The sequence below is a fragment of the Salminus brasiliensis genome, chromosome 10, assembly GCF_030463535.1.
Source record: "Salminus brasiliensis chromosome 10, fSalBra1.hap2, whole genome shotgun sequence".
Classification (NCBI taxonomy): domain Eukaryota; kingdom Metazoa; phylum Chordata; class Actinopteri; order Characiformes; family Bryconidae; genus Salminus; species Salminus brasiliensis.
This window is the reverse complement of record NC_132887.1, coordinates 22,551,723-22,574,730: the sequence shown is the minus strand read 5'-3', so window position 1 is coordinate 22,574,730 and position 23,008 is coordinate 22,551,723. Positions and strand designations below refer to the sequence as shown.

At 38.9% G+C, this 23,008-nt stretch overlaps 1 protein-coding gene across 2 annotated transcripts in view; it reads right to left on the bottom strand.

Moving 5' to 3' along the window:
- adam12b (ADAM metallopeptidase domain 12b) overlaps nt 1-20,516 on the bottom strand; it is a 90,040-nt gene extending 69,524 nt beyond the window's left edge. For both annotated transcript variants that reach the window (XM_072689720.1, XM_072689722.1), the window contains exons 1-7: nt 20,491-20,516; nt 18,000-18,076; nt 10,458-10,644; nt 6,926-6,991; nt 3,064-3,135; nt 960-1,129; nt 413-497 (exon numbers count right to left, since the gene is read on the bottom strand). In XM_072689720.1, the coding sequence (XP_072545821.1) occupies nt 413-497; nt 960-1,129; nt 3,064-3,135; nt 6,926-6,991; nt 10,458-10,644; nt 18,000-18,076; nt 20,491-20,493 (660 nt within the window). In that variant the 5' untranslated portion in view covers nt 20,494-20,516. The remainder of the gene's footprint in view (nt 1-412; nt 498-959; nt 1,130-3,063; nt 3,136-6,925; nt 6,992-10,457; nt 10,645-17,999; nt 18,077-20,490) is intronic.
- Nucleotides 20,517-23,008: the final 2,492 nt, after the last annotated feature.

Genomic DNA, 23,008 nt, shown 5'->3' with positions numbered 1-23,008 from the left:
AGAGCGCATTACATGTGTTTACCCAATAACTTTAACTTATTTTTAATGTTTATATAATTTTATTTCTGTTATACAACACAGATCAGTTCTATGAAAAATGACTAAAGTAATACAGGAAATTAATTATGCAAATTTACAGCTACACTGGGCATTGAAAAGCTTTTAATTGACTGATCTGCTCTGGGTTTCCAAACAGCATCTTTACAAAAGACTATTTTTAAATGGCTAAATGAAGTGAGCATCACACTAAACACTTCTTATTATCTTCTACTCGTTAAATGTTCTTAACACTAAGATGCTTTTGAACTGAGAAACCCAGCCCTGGTGTTCCTAACTAGGCCCAAATCCAAACTCCAAAATGTTAAGGGGTTAATTAATGATGTGAAATGCACTGAATAGACTGCATATTCACCATGACGATGCCGCCAGACTGCTCCACAGTGCACATGCTCATGATGGGGGCCATGCCGATGGTGGTGCCTTGGAAATACACGCCACTGCAAGGAAAGAGCAAAAGTCATTATGTCATTACATGATTTTACTATAGTACACACACCTATAAAAAAGAAAACTGAGGCATGAGCCATAAGAGTGTGTCCATACCTGCAGTGCAGTATTACCATGTAGAGTAAGGTATACTGTTGTATGCCAAAGTCTGGGCACCCTTGGCCAAATGATACATGCTGTCTTTTGTCATTCAGAAGTAGTAAAAACAGCTAATTACACATAAAAGACAATGTTTCCTGCAAATCTACATGCACAGTTACTCTCTTATGAAATAAATATGGCCTAATGTTTAGGTAACTCCTAGTACCAGTATCAGTAATTGAATAACACCCCATTTGTCAAAAAGGCTTTCAGGATGCCCAAGGGTGGCCAATGGGTGCCCAAAGCTCTGCATACAACTGTATCCATGTGATTCGAGAGTGTGTGCGCATGTTTATGTGATCTGATTATACCTAATAAGCTGGGCATTGTCATGACGTCTTTGGGGCAGCAGTTTGAGCTTTCTCCAGTCCAGAAACTCATGCAGGGTGGTGAATGGGTCCTGAGTCACTGGACATTTATCAGAATCACTCCAAACCTCCAAGCCCACCAGAGCTACACGGATATTCAATGCCCTGTAAAACTGAGACAAACACACACATACACGCATTCACATCTGAATACACATGGTATACACAAGCTCTTCTCTTCTCTAGTTATTTCAATCATTCTTTAATTGCCGTCTTATGATTTAGCTATATATTTTAAGGCTTATAGGGCAGGAATATAAAACATATGAGCCATTTACAATACAGAGACTTCTGTATTTGACCTTTAATGTGTCTATATCACTGTAGACATTGGAACCTGAGCAAGCAGGGTCCACTGTAAATGCCTGTATGAGCAGGCTACACAGTAAATGCCTGTATGAGCAGGCTACACTGTAAAGGCCTGTATGAGCAGGCTACACAGTTAATGCCTGTATGAGCAGGCTACACTGTAAAGGCCTGTATGAGCAGGCTACACTGTAAAGTCCTGTATGAGCAGGCTACACTGTAAAGGTCTGTATAAGCAGGCTACACTGTAAAGGCCTGTATGAGCAGGCTACACTGTAAAGGCCTGTATGAGCAGGCTACACTGTAAAGTCCTGTATAAGCAGGCTACACTGTAAAGGCCTGTATAAGCAGGCTACACTTGTAAAGGCCTGTATGAGCAGGCTACACTGTAAAGACCTGTATGAGCAGGCTACACCGTATGGGATTGTATGAACAGGCTACATGATAAGAGCCTACGTGAACAGACTACACAGTAAAGGCCAGTATGAGCAGGATACACTGTAAATGCTTGTATGAGTAGGCTACCCAGTAAATGCCTGTATGAGCAGGCTACACAGTAAAAGCCTGTATGAGCAGGCTACACAGTAAAGGCTTGTGTGAGCAGGCTACACTGTAAATGCTTGTGTGAGCAGGCCACACTGAAAAGGCTTGTGTGAGCTGGCTTTACAGCAAAGGCTAGTATGAGCAGGCTACACAGTAAAGGCCTGTATGAGCAGGCTTCACAGTAAAGGCTTGTATGAGCAGGCTACACAGTAAAGGCTTGTATGAGCAGTCTACACAGTAAAGGCCTGTATGAGCAGGCTACACTATAAAGGCTTGTATGAGCAGGCTACACAGTAAAGGCTTGTATGAGCAGTCTACACTGTAAAGGCCTGTATGAGCAGGATACACTGTAAAGTCCTGTATGAGCAGGATACACTGTAAAGGCCTGTATGAGCATGCTACACTGTAAAGGCCTGTATGAGCAGGATACACTGTAAAGGCCTGTATGAGCAGGATACACTGTAAAGGCCTGTATGCGCAGGCTACACAGTAAAGTCCTATATGAGCAAGCTACACTGTAAAGGCCTGTAAAGGCCTGTATGAGCAGGCTACACTGTAAAGTCCTGTATGAGCAGGCTACACAGTTAAGGTCTGTATGAACAGGCTACATAATAAGAGACTGTGTGAACAGACTACACTGAAAGGCCTACACAAACAGGCGACACTGTAAAGGCCTGTAAGCACAAGCAGGAACGGCCTACACTGTAAGGGCCAGTGTGAACAAGCTGCACTGTCGAGGCTTGTATAAACAGATGGCACTGTAACTGCCTGGATGGACAGGCTACACTGTAAAGGCCCATATAAGCAGGCTGCACTTTAAGGGTTTGTGTAAACAGACTACAATGTAAAGGCCTGTATGAGCAGGATACACTGTAAGGGCCTGTATGTAGGGGCCCTCTTCAACTCCTTCCTCTTCTAACTACATCTTACATAACTGTAGTTTCTGACTTATCTGTTTTAAGATTAATAATTGAATAGTAAGGCTGAAGTTCAAGAGGTTAATACTCAACCCCATCAATCCATCTGTTATACCCCGCGCGCAGTTCATTTACAGTCTAAAAATATGCATACCTGGTATTTCAGCAGGGAGCTCATTCATTCTGGCAGAGAAACATCTATCTCTGTCAATCAGGATTTCTATTTCCCCACACAATCACTCCCCGCCATTCATTAAGGGAAGGGGTACAGGGCATTATACCTTGTCCACGTAATTGGCGATCTCAGCCAGCCTCTGCTTGACCTTCTCTACGTCCTTGCCTTGTTTATGAAACTAAAATGAAAACAGAGAGAGACAGAGGGAGAGAGAGAGAGAGAGAGACAGAGATTGAAACCTTTCTTAGGATCCAACCTTTTTTGCATAAACCAAACCAGATGTTTGTTCTGAGAATACACTATATGGACAAAAAATATTGGGACACATGCTCATCCATTGTTTCTCCTGAAATGTATTAAAAAGAGGTGATCCTGTTGTTGGAGTAATTTTCTCTGGTGTGCAGGGAAGGCTTTCTACTAGATTTTCAAGTATTGCTAAAAGTAGCTGAATGTATGTAGGGGTGTCCACAAACATTTGAACATAGAGTGTAGCAAACAATACACAAAGAAATATGCTTATTATTAATTAAAATAGCCATTCTATCTTTACAGGCTCAAAAGTAATTGGACAAATTAACAAAAAAGTGTTAATACTTGGGAGCAAAGTATTATTTTTGATACTTGGGAGCAAATTATTTTGCTCCCAATGACTGCCTGAAGTCTGAAACCTAGGTAAATCCTTTAATGCTGAGTTTCCTCCCTTAAGATGTTGTGCCAGGCCTTTCTTTACTGCAGCTTGTTTTTTTACTGCTAGTTTGTGGGCTTTTATGTCTTTGGTTTTGTCTTCAGTAAAGTAAAAAAGCATTCTCAGATGGGTTGAGATAAGGTGGCTGACCCAGCCATTTAGGAACATTATGAAGCTCTTGGGTTGCATTCGCTGGATATTGTGGGTCATTAGCCATTAGTACTGTATCAGCTTTGCAAAATTTGACTGAATCGGAGCAGAAAGTATAGCTGTATACACATTAGAATTCATCCTGCTACCTCTGTCTGTAGTCACAAAATCAATAAACACCAGCGACACAGTTGCATTGGCAGCCATGTCCATGCTATAACAGTGCCTCCACCATGTTTCACAGTTGATGTGGAGTGAGTGTTGAGAGTGTCTTTATCAAAGGAAGAGTTCTTAGTTCCTCCATTTAGTTGTCATCTATGGTCTTCCAGGTGTGTTGGTGTTGCTGAGCTGGCCAGTGCATTCCTTTTTTATAAATGCACTGGCCACCCTTGAAGTTTATTATCTTCCTAATAGGTTTGTCTTGCTTTTTTTTAGCCTAACGTTGGCCTCCGTTACATCCACACCTCTATCGACTGTATATTGAGCTGTTTGTGTTCCCATGAACAGCTATCAAATACAAATTCAACACTTGGAAGCAACTCCAGACCTTTTATATCCTAAATCATCATACAATAATGAGGGAACAGGTCACACCAAGCCACGTAACTGCTAATCAGTTAATTATCCAATTATTTTCAGTTTGTGTCAGACTGTGTAAAATTGGCTGTTCGTGGATTATTTCAATTAAGCCTAAAAGTCTTCACTTAAATCACATCTGGATTGATTCATTTCAAATCCACTGAGGTGGTGTACAGAAGCACCTTAACAAAACATTGTCACTGTCCAAATACTTATGGAAACCTGGAACAGGCAAGCACTTTTGGGACATGAGTGGCTTTATAAAACAGTTCATTTACATTGAAACCGCAGTGTTTGTAGACAGGAATCTACAGCATATGCGGTTTGTGTGTATGTGTGTGCGGTCTGCTGTAGGTGACATGGCACCATGCTGAAGAGTGTGTCACATTGAGAGCCAGATGGTCTCCAAACAGCAGATCTGAGACGTACTACATGCACTGGCACCCACAATGGCACACAGAAGACAAGGTGTGTGCAGGTCAAAGTCGAAGACTGACAGCCTCCCGCTGTCATCACACTTCCCTCACTGGGTGTGTTTATGTGTGTCCTCTAAGACAAATGAAAGTATCTCAGGAAGGATGAACAATTTTGATGTCGCAATTGCTCATAATTCAAACATTATTGCAAACAAGCAGCCGTATTTTCTGAGGTTGAATTGGACTGTCATCACACCTTATTTCCATGCAAATGTATGAAGTGCTTTTCAATTACTGTCAATGAAATTTGCAAATTGGATTCTTGTGAAATAGGGGCACTTGGTAGTTCAGACTGATTCACACAAACACGGGATGTAAATACAGTGGCATGCAAAAGTTTGGGCGTCCCGGTAAAAAAGACTATTAGGTGTGAATAGCTAAGCAAGTGAAAAATAACTAGGTTTCCAGAAGGAATAAAGATAAAAACGTGTATTTAATATTTAACATCTTTATATCCATCTTTTAAAATTATACAAAAAAGGAAAAGGGCCCAAAGTAAACGTTTGGGCACCAAACTGGTCAGTATGCAGTAGCACCCACTTTAGCAAGCATCAGAGCCAGCTAAGGGGCTTTTAATTCTTGCTTAAGGAATTTAGTTTCGGCTTGTTTCATTTGAAAATCCTGATGCTACAAGGAAAGCGTTTTTTCTGATGACCCATCTTCTAGACCAATAATAACTTATTTATTTACTTTTTTTGTACCACAACAACAAAAAGATTGGTGGTGGTGAGGGTGGGGGGTTATAAAAACAACGACAATTCATATATATAAAAAAGTTAATAATGAAAAAAAAAAAAAAAAAAATATATATATATATATATATATATATATTATATACATATATATAAAGATAACGGAGGGTTTATATTCATTATTAACTTTTTATTAACTTTTATTAGACATGGTGATGGAGGTGGGTGCAATGTTGTTCAATAGGAAGATGGAGTAAGAGTGGAGGGTTTATATGGGTAGGAGGAGGAGGAGGAGGATTTGAGGCATGGTCTATCTCCCAAAATGCAGTTCTAAGGGTGTCAATGTTTACAGAGTCTTAACATAGTCAATAGTGCCAGTTCAAAAATAAATCGTTGCTTCCTTGGCATTACAGAATCTGGCTGTTTCCTAATTACTACATTGCGACCCGAGGACACTGGTTACAGCGTTAAAGCCTCCGTCTGCTTTTTGGGCATTCGTTATTTTAATTTTTAGAGAGCTAGGCTGCTATTTAGAGGAGCCTGTGGCTGCTGATTGTTGGGACCAGGTTTGAGGAGTCAGAGTATTTCTAAAGCTTTGATATTTGGAACTTGCCCACGGCAGCGGTATCCATATGGGCCAGGTTATGACAGAAGGTAGAGCCACAGAAACCCTTAAGGCATATTATGAACAATTTTACATGGGTGTGTGTGGGTGTGCTTGAAACATTTTATGGGGTTGTAAGACTCTTATGTGACTGGTGTTCTCTGCTAGGTTCTATAGGCTGAGTCAGAGATGAGCCTAGAAGGCAATATAAGCCCGGAGTGCTACAACTAAACATGAGGCCATCCAAGAGTGACACTTGGATGAGAGAGAGGAGAAGATTGAGCTCCATTCTTGGTTCAAAGTCAGGACATTTTGGTCCTGAATATGTACACAAACTCTCTCTCTCTCTCTCTCTCTCTCTCTCTCTCTCTCTCTCTCTCTCTCTCTCTCACACACACACACACACATTAAGGTTGGCCAGATAACAACTGCTTTGGCCACCACTTCCTTTACAGCTGACGGCCATTTTTCACAACAGGCTGCTTCCTGCTTCCCGTCTGGCCATTTGGAAAAAGTGACCCTCTTCCTCGGTGGCCCTACCCCCCCACACTGACCTGCTTTTGGAGCGAGGCAAAACAACAACACTCTTCACACTATTCAGCCAAATATATCCTCTATTACACTACTGAGAACACTTGAGTTGGCTTCACTTTGTCCTGTGTTATGGTGTGTAATCCCGCTACCTGACCCTTAGAGCTCTCCGTTATTGGCTCATAAACCCTGGCAAGGTTAAATGACATCTGCTGCCCTGTGGGCACGGCCGCTAACCTGGCCAAACCTACCTCCCTGTTGTCCGCCACGATAATGAGCTCCACGTATTTGGTGGTCTTCTGGGCATCTCTTTTGTACTGAGGGAAAAAAAAGACATAAGTGAGAAGAGGGAACGGCTAAAACAAACAGAAAAACAGAAACAGTCTATACACACATCATTTTTTTGAAGAGAACATCCTGGAATTAAATGTCCAGTCTTAATCACAGATTCAAAATTCATTCAAAATGTCCTGATTAGGCCAAGAAACTTCTCTTAACTCATCTTCCTCCTGGGACCATTTCAAAGGCCTTACAGAATTGCCTCTTATCAAAATTGCAAGAGGCTGCCCTCGGGAGCAGCCACATAGAGTCTAAATGGAGACATCCAGTATGACCCAATAAACTCCAGGAGACAGCATGAGCTGCATACACTTTACTCCACTTTACCCCACATAAACAGCACGCGAGAAGCTGCATGAACAGCCTGAACAGTCTCTATATATGTTCAATGTACTTCCAGACTAAGAGGATGGTTAGGGGAAAGTGGGGCACTTAAGCTTTTTTTTTCTTTTTAAATAAGTCAATAATTCTTTTTTTATGCAAGCAACCTACACATCTCTGCTACCAGTGACCAATTTCAATCTTTGTTTCCAGTACCTGCAAGTTATTAAAACAATTCAGCATTAAGCAGAGTGTGTGCAAATGTTACAACTTACCCCATAGGTGAAGTTAACTGTAATGTACATTGAGGGGCTAGTTGTAACAGTCTAGTACATCACAGTTAAGCAGTTATTTTAATACAGGCTTATGCTGTTTGGGTTAAATGAGCTTTCCAACCTAAATACACAAAAAATAACTGTGTATTGATTATTGAAAAAAACATATATATTTATTCTTTCTTTAAAAGTTTTTAAAAAGAAACTTATTTAAATTAAAACTCTTCATTTAGAGCATTGAGCTCATATTCATTGTTTAATTTCAACAATAAAACAGTCAATTTTTGTAATTTAATAAATAAAACCTTTTTAGTAAAAAGTAAAACTACATTTTGTTTATTTTGTAAACTACACAACTACAGTCACCTGAACATTTTTTAAACAGATGGATGTTTGATCTTCTCTTGAACAATATTAATAGATAAGGGTAATATAAATAAACACCTACAAATTAATAAATGTCTTCAGATGTCATTTGTAAAATGTAATAAAAAAATACTATTAAAAATACTATAATACTAAAATCAGGACATCCCCACATTTATTACTACTTCAAATACCTAAAATTAGAATCAGGTGCAGAACAACAGCTGCAGATTATTAGAACAGAGGAAACATTTGACGTAAACCAGACACAGCATTTAATCACAAGAACCTATATCAACTGTTAAACATGGTGGTTGAGGTGTCATGGTTTGAAGCTGCTTTTCTGAAGACATTCCTCATTTGTGTTTGTTCTTGTTATATTACCTCAATCTTTTAATATTGTTTTAATGAAGATTAAATGTTCAAATGTTTAAATATATTACAAAATATGGTGTTTTCATGAAGTGTCCTAACTTTTTTCACATGACTGTAAAGCTATTAATGCAGAGTTAATTAATCACTGAGCTTAACTCTGGTTGGTTTCATCATTTATAATGCCGTTAGTTAAAACTGACACAGCTTAACAATATGTCGTTTCCATGGGTTTTATATCAAAAGGCTCTGATCTTCCTCAGATTGTAATCATAAAGTCATATCACTCTATTACTGTGGAGCGAAAGAAGATATATTCTACGCCACATTCTCTTCCAAAACTGTCATTGACTTCTTTACGCCGTACTTTTCACCACTGAGATCAAGCCTCTTTACGAAAGCATCTGAAATGGGAAATCATGTTTCACTGTTATCCTACAGAATCTCCACAGTTACTCTGCTCATTTAGGCAGTTTCCATGTGAGAAGTTCAGCGGGGATATCAGCACTGATGGAGTGAGGTGGCGTGTTAACCTTTGATGTTTTATTGAGAGCACAGAGCTTGTTTTATCATGTGTGAAATGCGTGGGATTCTACAATCGTCTCATCTGCCTTAACACAGACATCAGACTCTGACATGTGACTTCTCTACATAAAGCAGAAAAAAACATAGATAGAAGTTTAAAGTTGCTCTTCAGGCCAAATGTACAAAATGGGCAGTCGATAAATTTACCTAATGTTTGATGCATTTAATGACATCTCTGTTTTCCAAAATATTCCATTATATTTTTAATGCTGCATTAATACATTATACGTCCAAAAGTATCCAGACACTACTTCCAATGATTAAATGTGGCTATTTCAAGGTGCATCCATGGCTGATACTGCCAGGCAATTGTGCACACAGCTTATATAATCTTCATTACACAAACATTGGCCAGTAGAATGGGATGCTCTGGAGCAGCAGGACTGAAGGTCACCATACTCATTGCTAAGCATCAGTTAGAGGCACATAAAGCCCCCAGCATTGGGCTGTGGAGCAGTGGAACTGGGTCTCTCGGGAGTAATGGCGCTCCATATCCCCATATCTTTGGGGTGAGCTGGAGTAGTGTTTGAGATGTAGATCTAAACACTGGTTCCAAATATCAGTACCTGACCTCACTAATGCTCCTGTAACATGTTCCAACATCTACAGTTAAGCCCCAGAAGAGTAGAGGCTGTTACTGCAGCAAATGAAATTATTAATAAAGGGACATTTCAGCCCTCATTTCTGCATGATTCAGTGGCTGGGATGTAAACATTTAGTTGTCATTCAGAATGATTTGGTGCAAAATGGTGAAATTGTAGAGAATCTCTACACAACTCAGATTTCTTCACAGTAGTGGTGATGGGATTTAGGGGTCGTACTGTCTACAATACGAAATGTTGCTGTTAGACTAAACCTCATATCTCCGGAAGGGGAAACTTCATAGAAAAAGAAAAAAAAAGTTTTATTCCAATCCTATTGGTCCATTCATCACAATGTAATCTGCCAGATTCACATTATGTCAAACATGGACAAAGGCAAACATACAAGAAATACAAGGTTTCTGCCTGATAGCGACACAATGTAGCCTTTTTATTTACCATACAAAATTACCAGTGAACCCAGATGTGTCTGTTTTTCTGAGTGCAAAATGTAAATCTGTAAGAACCTCTCTACCCTGAATTTATTTAAAAATATATATGTTTAGGCCAAAAGCTTATCCACAGGCAAGCATGAAATAATGTCTCGATGCAGTGTATCTTTATCAATTTTGTGTATCAGCTTTTTGTCATTTATTATTAGGATGATGTATGTTTTAAGGTATATGTTCTAAGGTAACTGATTCAGTTTTACTAGCTCATAAACTTGAATGTAGAGTCAGTTTACATACAGACTAGGCTATAAGCAGACCTACATTCAGCTGGTGCAACTGGCTACTGCACTGGAAGATAGTAGGCTAAATATGGTTACAGTAGAATGTGTGCTTCTTTTCATAAGAAAGATTTGAAGAGCAACACTGGTTAAACTGGACATATGAAAAGAGAAAGGATGAGAAAGACACAGACAGGCAGAAAGATTTACTGACCCTGGTGTTGATTGACTGCAGCAGTCCTCCGGAAGTGCTGTGGTTAAAGGAGGAAATGTTGTGTCCATGACCACAGGTTCCAGAAGGAAAGGTCAGATGCTCTCCTCGGTAGACAACATGTGTACCGTTCTCTGGCTCAAAGGCAGGCTCCACCATGAACGTCTCATTTTCAAGTAAGATGAACCCCCTGTAGAACACATTAGGACCAGCAAAGTTAGCTAGTTAAGCAGAACCCAGGGAACCATGTAGTGTCAAAACACACAGCACTAGCTGAGGTCCACTGGTTCATTGTTACTATATTCAGTCAGTCACTCCGTCCTGCAACTGATAAATACTGCCTCACCAGTTCTGGTGGGGTGTGGGATGTGGGGTGGGGTGTTTCAATATTTCAGATCTGTTAGAAACACATATTTAAAATACCTTTACTATTATATAAAAATACTACATAATACTACTATACTATCAGATCAATTATAGTGGTCTTGACAAGGTTAATCATTATTTTAAATGATAACTTAATTAAAAAATTATATTGTTGATTGAATTTTATCACCACTGCCAGCCCCTTAAATATACATACACAGTCAGTGCCATAGAAATAACCACTTTTTAACTCTATTACAAAAATGAACTCAAAAGTACAGTACAAAGTAAGTGAACCATTTAGAATTATCTGGATTTCTACATACTAATAAAATGTGGTCTGATCATTGTCCAATGCACAATTGTACACAAACACAATATAATTAAACTAATAACTTAAAAACAGTTGTACTGTTTATACATTTTACTGAATACATTGAGTTAATGTCCACAGTGCAGGCTAGAAAAAGTAAGTGAACCCATAAATTGAATTGCATATGCAGGTCTGTCTTTAGCTGCAATCACATCCACCAAACGATTCACTGTAGCTGAAAATTAGATTTGCACAGCAAACAAGGAGGAATTTTGGACCATTTGTCCCTGCAAATGAGTTTCAGCTCATCAGTATTTCTGTGATGTTTCAGGTCATGCTACAGAATCTTAATATAAACTACTAATTAGGATCAAATTAAGCCCTAACGGTTATAAACAAAATAGTTTTAATGCTGTCCTTGTTCTTGCTGCACTTTCATAGAGATTTTAAACAGCTATATAAAATACTCAACTCAAAAAATGATACACTGTTGAACACTAAAGATACAAGTTGAACACTAAAGAAGCTTACATCTTTTCATTGGAGTGCGGGGGTCATGTCTTATTCAAGAGGGCAGTGGCAGAACAGAAGGGACGTTAAAAACTGGGAGTCTCTGACATTTAATACTATTTTACTTCTGCCGCTTGTTTATCATCTTCAGTAACTTCGGTGATTGGAATTCACCTCCTGAGACCTTTAAAAGTCACTGCACATTTACAAACCATAAAATACGGAGGAAACACAGGACATCAGATTCAATGTTTTGAGAGGTTTTTCAGCACTGTGTATAATACAGTATTAGGTTCGTGTACGTCTACATTTGGAAACGAGTCTGACCTGCAGTCACCCCATGAACGTCTGGTTGACAGAAGAAGGAAATGAGATCAGATAACTCAACTGAAATGCAATTAAAGTATGAGTACAGCAGTTCATAGAGAAACTGAAAACAGATGATTGTAGCATGAACGCACATATTGTGTACTTGCTAGCCAACATATTTAGTATCTAATAAACCCTTTTCTCCTCTTTTGGCCCATGTGGGTGGAGGAAATATTTCTCTGGAATGTCTGCAGGTTCATATTGCTGTCCCTCCCTGTGCCTCACACCCTGTTATTCTACAGAGAGGTCTACACATGGGGAAAAAATGTGGAAACTTCCACAATTCCTCAGGAAATATCAACAACAAAAATAAAACCCATATATCACATATATATGGTCATCCATAAACCAACCAACAGGAAACACAAAGTATATACATTTTATGTGTCCAATTAGAACACACGTATGAACTACATATGTGGTTGGTGTGGCGCAACATATAACACCACTACCTGCAAAGTTACAACACCATGTGGGAGACCAGGGTTCCATTCCCGGTCTGGGTGGGTGACTATGCTGTGCTATACTAATAAGAGTCCTTGGGCCAGACTCCTAACACTATATTGGCTCACTTTTGCAATACAAGTTACCTTGTAAGTCGCTCTGGATAAGACCGTCAGCTAAAATGCTGTAAATGTAATTATCGCCACTTTGTAATGAACCCTTATATCTCCAAAATGGCAATTTTACAGCCTGTTACTGAGGGTTATGGGTATTTACTGTGTATGTATGAGGTACAAACTCTGTAATTTAGATCATGTTCCAAGATAGTTTACCTAAATGTACGCTGAAATACCCAACAGGTTTTAGCTATTAACTGGGTAAGTGTGTGGTACAGTCTCCAGAGCGCTGTCTAATTGCTCTGAGGGTAGTCAGCTAGTCGAGTCACATTACACTGAACTGAAAGTTTTGAGGTATTAAGCTGATAAAGGACAAGTTGACAACAATTATTACAAATTCTTTAAACTTACAGTAACTTTTTCTTCATCACACTCTTTTGTTTTTAGCCACCTAGTTATATTTAATAGGTAAGGAAGTAGTACAATCAGGGAAAACATGACTATCATGAAGTTAAAGTTTACTGCAATACCGAACAGGTTCTACCAAGTACGCTGAAAAAGGACATTGTAAAATACAGTACATGGACAAAAGAACTGGGACACCCGCTCATTTATTTCCATATTTATATATGCTTTTGTTGGATTAACTGTCTCTACTGTCCAGGGGAGGCTTTTTCTAGATTTTGGAGCATTGCTGTGAGGATTTGATAGTCATTAAGTCCCCACAACATTAGTGAGGTCAGGATGTCAAATCATCACCTCACCTCATCTCCAGTTCATCCCAAAAGTATTGGATGGAGCACCATCATTCCAGAGAACACAGTTCCACTGCTCCACAACTCAATGCTGGGGGGATCTTTACACCCCTTGAACCCACACCTAGCATTAGACATGGTATAAATAGGTTCATGTTTATCTCCTCTTATTCTATTGACAATGCTCTACAGGGACTTAGCAATGGGTGCAACCTCTACTTTTCAGCTTAAAGTAGCTAAACGCATTCATTAGAAGGGGTGTCCACAAACATTTGGACATGTGGTCTATCCAATCTTAAGTCTGTCAAGTTAAATCTTAACATTCTATAGAAAGTACTAGCTAGAAACTAACAAATGATTTCAATGTGATCTCAGACTTTCGGATTGCAGTATATGTTGATGGAAAAAGATTTAATTATGAAGCACTTCTACTGGTCCTGTTTATCATGACCGGTTCACACAGCGCCAAAACAAACTCTCCTGTTTTAGGGTAAAGACATGGGGCACAAAAACTAGACATTTTATCATATGACTGCATATTGAGACTTCAGTGAGTAGTAGCGTAGTGTAAGTTGCACAAGTACACTGTTAAAAATATACGATCCTTGAGAAACTTTTGGAGGTTCTTCAGTTGAATTGTGGAGGAACCTCTTAAAGGTGTTTTGAGGAACCTTCAAGGAACATTTTTCTTTTATAAAAACTTTTGAAGGTTACAGAAAGCACCCTAAGCACTTCCTTTACAGTTTTAATTTCTTTTTTTAATACAGGTTAATTTCTACCAGGTTTAGAAGTTCCTCAAGGACCTTTTAAATACTTTTAACAGTGTACCTGTGCAACTTACGCTACTCTTCCTCCACAGAAATGAAGCATTACCGCAGTAATATTTAAAGACTCTAAAAAAAAAAAAAAAAGCACATTGCCCATCCTTGCTAACAACAAATGTAGCAAAATCACCTCTTGGACTAGGGTAAGAAGGCTTGTGTATGTAAATTTTGGTTGTGTAAATATTAATAAGTCCAATAACCTTTTAGGGTTTTAGGATTGGCCAGTTTTACAGCTCTCTTTTGATTATGAAGGATTTGCATTTGAATGAGGAGACAAGACAATCTGAGCTCTCCTTATTCGCCTCCGCCAAAGTAAATGCAGTTTTGCTGTCTATGGCTCATTTATATCTGATCCGACTTCACGCCGTTTCTCAGTGGTGTTCCTTACCCTGCCTGAGGGGTTGCAAAGGTCAACAATAAAGAAATAAAAAAAAGTACTAGACTACAATACGACTGCTGCCTACAACAGACAGAAAAAAGTGTCTGTATTGACGTCCTCCCACTCTGCTGCGGAGTATATGGATGACTCACGGATATATACATGTCTACATACTTTTATCAAGCTGCCGGCTGGAGGCTCAGCGCTGTCCACAGGGTGCCTTTTTATCCACCACAATCAAACTTGAACACAGAATTGCTCTTTTCTTTGCAGTTGTGCAAACAAGTACAGCGAGGCTTTGGCACAGACTCGAGGTAAAGGAAACAGCAGTAGTTTGTAAGCGCACCTAATTGTTACTTAATGGAAGCTCATTAAGGGATGATCAGTGGAGTCTACATCTCAAACAACTTAAACACACATCATTTACAGTGTCTCTTACTAAAAACCAGCTGAGACTTCGTATGTGTAGCGGAGAAGAAGTGTGTAACAGAAGTAAGCAAAGAACATCCAACAATGTGGTGGTGGAGGGGTAGCCTACATACTGCAATTTATATGTAAAACCAGGTAAACACCAATTCTTAATCCCCACCATTCTTAATCCAATCAGCACGATTTAAATATCTTAGCGAAATACCTCAGCAATGAGGAGTGTAATGTTAAAAAAACATCCAGCAACCCTCAAAAATACCCCCCCCCCCAAAAAAAATAAAAAATTTAATTATGTTTAAAGTATTTTAGCAACAAAATATAGTGTAATGTCATATATAATAAATTTTGGGCCCTACATGAAATGCCTCTAATAACTATAAAAATAACTAGTGTAACTCTGTATTCCCATTTACAGATGCATTGTACCTACACATGTGCATCAGCTTCAGTTTAGCACAAGTGTATCTCAATCTCTGTATCAGGATAGGCAGCAGCTCCTGTAAACAGTCATCCTCATCCTCCTACACATGCATAAGCACATTCGAGAGACTGTGCTGTTACAGCTACTGAGATACACTTGTAGTGTAGTTTAAAAGAGTCAAATCTAAAGTTGATCCACATGTATAATTATACAGTCTGTAATGCTGTAATCCATCTGTAACAGTGACACAGTGCAGATTATAAATGTGTAATTACATAGTTATTACAGATACTTAACACAAGGTTGGACCTACATTTTTTTTTACATTTGAAACTTACCTCCCTTCCTTATTTGTATCTTGTATTGTAATTTAACCCTCAGCCCAACACCAGCGCTAAACTTTGGTCCCCACTTGAGACAAAAGGTTCTGCAGGACTCCATGCAGTCAAGTGAAATGACTGAAAGCGCATCTTGATGTAAAAGGTAAACAGTCTATTTGTGTTTACAATGCAGTGCTAGTAGTATCTAGCTGCCTTTCTGGGCCCCCCCCCCCCCCCCATTTTCTTTGTATGTTGTTTCTAGGACATGTTTATAATTATATATTATATACTGTTTATAAACTGCAATTATGCATTTGTTGTTGCCTCAACTCTGACCCAGCTACGGATTATGAGATTGATTCCCGGAAAAGCCTTAATAAAACAAAAAAACAAACTTATGCGCAAATCCTACTGACTCTGGTTCCTCCGCAATACACAACTCATTAATTCAATCCCTTGGGCAAAAGGTCAAACTACATGTTTTGTTGGTTTTCTAAGTGAACAGTAAGTATACAATAAGTCATCTACAGAGACACACTTATGCATTTTAATGAACAATTACTGTTTATTTGCTGAAATTGGCTATGGCATATTTTATACACATCTCATTGCGGTCATGCAAATACCTTAATTTCTATCTCTTTTCTAACATGCTTTACTTTAGACAATGTAAACCTGGCAGTTTAAATCAAAATGTCCTGATGACTGTATATATAGAAATGCTTCAAAATGCTTTGAAATAAAAGCTTTTTGTATTAATGGCCATTGAGCGTGTAAAGTTGACACTTTAGAGATTATATATTTTAGTTTTTTTTACATTTTTTTAAATTCAGTAAATAAAAACAACATTTTGTAAAATATGTAGAAAAGTGACATATTTATTTATTCTATTGTATTTTCTTTAGAAAATCAACATATGACTGTACCTGACCATGCTGAAGCTTGAGCTGAACTTAAACCTGAACCATACTTTTAACCCGGTGGCAGAGTTGTGGGTTCGATATCTGGGCTCGGCAAGCTGCCACTGTTGGGCCAGTGCTAACTAGTGTGTATGTGTGTGTTCACTTCACGGATGGGTTAACTGCTGAAGCCAAATTTCACCACAACACAAAAAATATGGTTGTCATCGAAGGCCTGATTCCTGCACCGTTTGTGCTTTTTCTGCTCAAGCACACCTGATTCAACCTACCAGTTAATTGTCAGGTTTAGTAGATCTGTTAGAGCAGGTAAATCAGCAAACACGCTGTCTCCGACCCCCCGTCGCTCACCCCTGTATTATCCCTACCTTACATATCACTAATACATCAGATCTTTTAGCTCATTATCTGCTTGCCATGTAAGGCCAGTTGCCTGAAATGTGAAATATCTATCCACTGCTAGGTTTTTTTGCTAGATTGTGATTATATATTTTTGAAAAATAATTGCAACAGCACTGGGGAATACTGTTTTTGTACCTCCAAATTAAACTGCGTTTTGTAATAGTCCCCCTCTGACAGAGGAAGCTGTTGGCATCTTTCATGGTTTTTAAGCAGAAATCCATCAACATTCTGAGATCCTTCCATTGTGTGGCTGTTCAGAGAAAAAAAAAAACTACTGCAACCAACAAAAAGCACGAGCAATATTCCACTATAGCCTTGAGCTTCATCAGCACAGGCGTATAAAGCATAGTCTTCACATCTGTCTTCCTGAAGGGTTCCGAGACAGGCAGATTTGGACATGATGAGCTTTCATTAAAAAGCTTTGTGTAATCACTTAGAAAAGCCATTGGACAGAAGGCTTTTGTCACTGAGGAGTTCCTGACGCTTGCAGTTAATGTTTACTTATTTTGGCCGGTCAGCCTTTTATGGCAAATTCACTACGACCAAATGTTCTTGGTAATTACATTTTACTGCATCGCCAAAGGATTTCATGACATGTTAAATGCCTTTCATCGCATTGTGTGCTTACAGCATGGACGATTAAGCGGAGTATGATAGTACAGGCTTTATCGATGGCCTAACTCACACTGTCAGCTTTATAGCCTCGAAATATGCCTTTATAGATCCGAGACATCGTACCCATGGGAGACAATATGTGGAGCAATAAATGTCTAACAACTATAGGTTCAAAATAGCACTTCTCACAAGTGCACACACACACACACACACACACACACACACACACACACACACACACACACACACAGTTAAACTACTTAGGCTATTCTCTTGTTTTAAAGCCCCTGACAAATGGCCAGTAATTAGTACTAAGAATCCATTAATGAACTGCCGGGACGCTAAAGTGATGATGTAATCCTCACCTGAGACCGGAGCAAGTGCTGAGGCTGACATCAGAGTGGGTGTGTCCTTGGACCTTGCCATGGTAATAGCAGTTTGTCTGGGGAAAAAAACAAAAACAAAAACATGGGTCAACTGCTGAAAGCCAAGGCAAATGACCCTCAGCTCAACAGCCAACCCATCACAGCTTGGCAATCTGGTAGAACCTCAATCTACAGCAGTAAAAACACACATTGTGCTGGATGAACATGGGTTGAAGGACAGTCAATTGATGGTTCAAGGAACCTGTTAGCAGCCAGATGGGTGTGAGTAATGTTCTCTTTAAGCACAGATCCTCCCCATCTCATGAGAACCACACCAAGGACCTTCACACAACTCACACAATGTGTATGAAACTGTAGCAGAAAGCTCCCAAGCAGGACTGTAAACACTTGAGTAACTGTGTTCAAGAAATCTCTCAACTCTGGGGCACAGTCTCCAAATCCATATCGCTGCTGTCCAATGAAGAACCTTCAGAAGAATGTCCTGAAGAATCTTCATTTATGTCTGGTTTTAGTTTTTTCCATGGTTTGAACCCTGCAGCTGCTCTGTACACTGTATAAATAATACATTACTTGGAATAAACTGTAAATGAAAATAATTTTACATTGACTTCCATTCAAAGCTCAGAATATTCTTGCCTTCACCATTTTGGAGATACATGGTTTTCACTGGACAGCGGCGATATGATGATGGAACACTTTGAGAAGCAAAATCACCAGACCTCATCTTATGCAGTATATACTGTGTCATATATCAATACTAATTCTCAATCAGGAACAGCAGCAGAAATTCTGAAATGGGAGCTCACAGACTATAGCTGACATTTGCACTCAGTTTGTGGAAAAATGGACTAAAATGGAAAATCTTAGTATTTTATAAGTTTTTATATAATATGAATATAAGTTAGAATTGATAAGTTATATTAATAAGATATTATTATTTTCAAAAAAATATTTGAATACTTTTACTCAAATAAATTTCCAATTACATTATATCCCATATATCTTTATTGAGACCTTCACTTCAACTTTTAAAATTGCATGGATTTATATATCAATACTTTCAACGTTATCTTTTTTACACCCCTAACTAATAATACATACATATTAACAGTTATACAACTGATTTATTAGTTGATTTATTTGTTTTTTCTTTACTAAGTTCTCTCCTCTAGTGCTAGTTAAAGTGGTATAAATATGTTATGATTGGCTAAGCTGAGCCCAAAAATGACCAAGCTGCATCAGAAACTTCAATTCTGCCCTAAACTGAAAGAAAAAAGCTTTTACATATGTATTTGTACACCATAATAGAAGCTGTGATTGTGCTTAAGAAAACCGGTGGTGAATTTTAACCAGTGATTATTTAAAAAGATTCCTGCGAGGCATTTCGGCAGGTGGGTGGAGACATCTAAAACTAGGTAAATTTTTAGGATGTTCATCTTGACTTATTGTTGTTGTGACTAGTTGTAATGTACTCTATAGTCTATTGGAGGCGTAACCTAATGACTGAAATACTGTATTTAGTGAAGGCTAATTGAGTGTTACATTGAGTGTAAGCGTCCAACTGAACTAATTAATGACACTATAGCTGAGTTGGGGAGCAGGTATTCGAACATTTGTATGAAATTAGCCATGTTTGATAATTCTAAGCTTCAAATCCATCTGGTTCAGTGAGTCAGTGGTTTAAAATGTGAATGAAATCAGCATTACATCAAACTGAAGTCAAGCTGGGCCTCTACAGTGCTGCTGCTGTCGCTCTGAACTACACACTGCTCTGACAACAGCTGAAGTATCTCCTGCACTGGTTTACAGAGAAAACAAATGTGCCCTGTTTAACCTGGAACTGACCCACACCCCTAGCTTCACACACACACACACACACACACACACAGAGACAGACACAACAGCACACACATCCACATTTAAAAATATATTCTGGTGACTAAGCTAAATAGCCCCTTTGAATAATACACTGCTACTGCTGAGCAAAGTCTGGTGCTTGTTTGAATATCACTCAGCCAACCTTTATTCATGGCATGCAAACAAATGCATGTACAGTAAGACACCGTGGCCACTGTGTCAAAGCAGACTTTCAGTGCGTGGATGTAGCAGGGAAGAGAATGTATGACTGTAGTAGGGAAAACCTACAGTCAAACCAGGGAAAGCCTGGTTTTCTAGTCAGCGTCTGCTTTGACCCGTTCTACAGCCAAGTGACAGGAAAAAAGCAGGGTGGTGGTGGGAATTGGGGGATCTTTGATGGAACAAAGGGCATTAGATTGAAAGGAAGAGGGGCTTCAGAAATGTTCCTCCTTCATCACACAACAACTGAAGATTGTAGCAATTTATCTGGTTCATCTACCACTATGTGCACTTTTGTAGACAATTTATGAATGTCTGTCAGTCACCAATACATCAATACACCAATACATCATCAGTCAATGGATAAGCAATGCACACACTATCATGCCATTACCATGTTGTGCTAAGAAGGGTACACCACCCAAATCCGTTCAGTTGCGATCCTACTGTGATCGCTTTCCATCGATGGGTGGGGTAGAAATGGGCTGGGAAATTGTGCAGCAACAGATGGGCAGCAGAAAATTGAACTCTTAAGCTGCAAAATGCATTAAAAGCCTTTTTTATTGCAATGTTCACATTTTTCTTTCAGGGTAATATAATAAGGTGTTGGACATAGAATTTACACATACATTGAACCTCCTCTGTCCTAGTGTTCAGTATACTGGCATTTTTTCTGTGTTTTGTAACTCACCAGCAGGTTTTATCTTCATCACACTCACTTCACAACACTGGTTTTGTTGGTTGGTCAAGCACATTCAAGGTTTTTTAAACAACAAAAAAGTATCCTAACGCCTCTGTGACTGAACAAAGTGTACGTTTTTCATTATCCCACATTAATTAAACTGAAATGTCTCAGTACGCAATATTTTTAGATGTTTAGTGTGGCGACAATAATGTGGTTAACAATGGAAAGTTTTAGCACTTTAATGTAAGCAAAATGTAAGCAAAACATTTTAGCCCAGCTATCTGGACATTTAGACACTTAAAACTATGTAAATGTGGTGTCTCTTTATCTATACACTGTGTGGAAGTGCATCTTTGCATGTTTGTTACTTAAGATTTTTGATTGTTCTGTTCTTTTGTACAACAAAGGTACACACATCTAAAAAAAAACATATACAAACATACATACCCACACACACACAGTAGTTGATATCGTGTAAGCTAAGTTCTGCATCACCAGCTCACCTCATTTAACACCATTAAGCCAGACCAGGTGTTGGATGATAACTATAAACAATGCTAGACTCCCATGAGGAGAGCCTTGGAGATGTTCTAATGAACACAATGATGTAAAATCACTACTTTCTGTATGAATGCTATTTGTACTTAGTGTTTCACTGAGTGAATAACAATTGCTATCTAATGCATCAAGGTTTTAAATGTAAGAAACGTGTATAATCATTTCACTTACAGTAAACACACAGTGTACAGTGCTTGCTTTGTATCTTGTTGTATTTGGATAGTAATAATCTTGCAGATTTCATGTCTTTCTAAATGTCCACTATACTGGACACTGAATATGTTAGGGTCTCCATGCGGTTCTGTTTTCTTTTTTTTGCATTCTGTCATTTAAAAGGCTGCAATGAACGTGCTTCAATACAAAAATCTATACAGGAATGTGTCAGATCACATTTTATGCATATTAACCTGTAACCAAAACTGTGAAGAATGAATTTGGCTAAACAGAGTTTTGAAGTGCAAAAAGTCACATTGCAGCCTATGTATATCGTCACAGTCGCATTTAGTTAGAATTATTGATCCGCATGCAAGGAAATGAGTCACTTTGCAGCCTTTCCACACTCAATTTGGGAGCAGACTTGGGTGCCCAGTCAGAAGTAACCAGTCAATAATGGGATTTGAATCCGCAAACTCCTGGTTACTGATTTCCAATTTAAAACCCCTTAACACAGAACAGCTTATTACACACTATGGTGTAAAACTCAATAACTACAGGGACACCTGTACAAACTGGTGGGGCTATTCATTGGTAAAAGAAGACTTTTTAAAGGGTTAACTACCAGCTACCTCTCGTCTCTTCAGACTAACTAAAGAAGAAGGAGAAAAAGACCAGAACTGACGTACCTAGCGCTGTCCCGAGAGGCACAATATGCTACGTGTACCTATAATAAACTGGCGATGCAGTGCACAGTACTGTAGGTGCTTCTTTTAAATGCTAATCTGTAAACTGGATGAGACAGTAAGTCAAGATTCATAAAGCAGCTTTGGCCATGTCAGCTCTAAACCAGGTTTTAACAGATTATGAAGCCTGGTTTTACACTTTCTTCCTCTGTCAGTTCTCCCTTCTGATTCCACTCCTCTCTCTATTTACATAAACGCACACTTTCAATTAGACGTGACAAAAAAACCCAAAAAAACACAACACCATCAGTGCAGTGAGCGAATTAAAAAACATCTCAAAGTAACATTATGAACCATTTCTCTGCCGCTTTTGCTGAAGGCTTGTCAGGCTGCTCTTACCTCTTTTTAAAGAACCAATCTTTTCAATCCGCGGCTCGTCTTTGAAGAAGAAAAAGCAAACTCTGCTAATTGTGCTCTTGAATCAGGGTGAAATGTGATGAGTGAACATTGGCACACTGTCTACAAAGCATCTGATGGGTGGAGGAAAGGAGGAAGAAGACGCGTTGTCAAGTCTGTCAGCTGTTGTTCTGTGCGCTGATCTAATTACATAACTCCACGGAGTCCATTAGATGACCAAAACGAGGTCTGACAATGGAGTCAACAATGTACACTCAGATGTGGAGCAGCTACAGCTTTAGAGGACAGGGTCTATCAGCAGGTACAAAGCAAGGGCAATGACTTGGGATGGTAAGTGGCTAGTCAGAACAGACGTTGTTATGCTATATGAGCTCTTAAACTGTTCATTTGACCAAAAATCAGCAAATTTACTG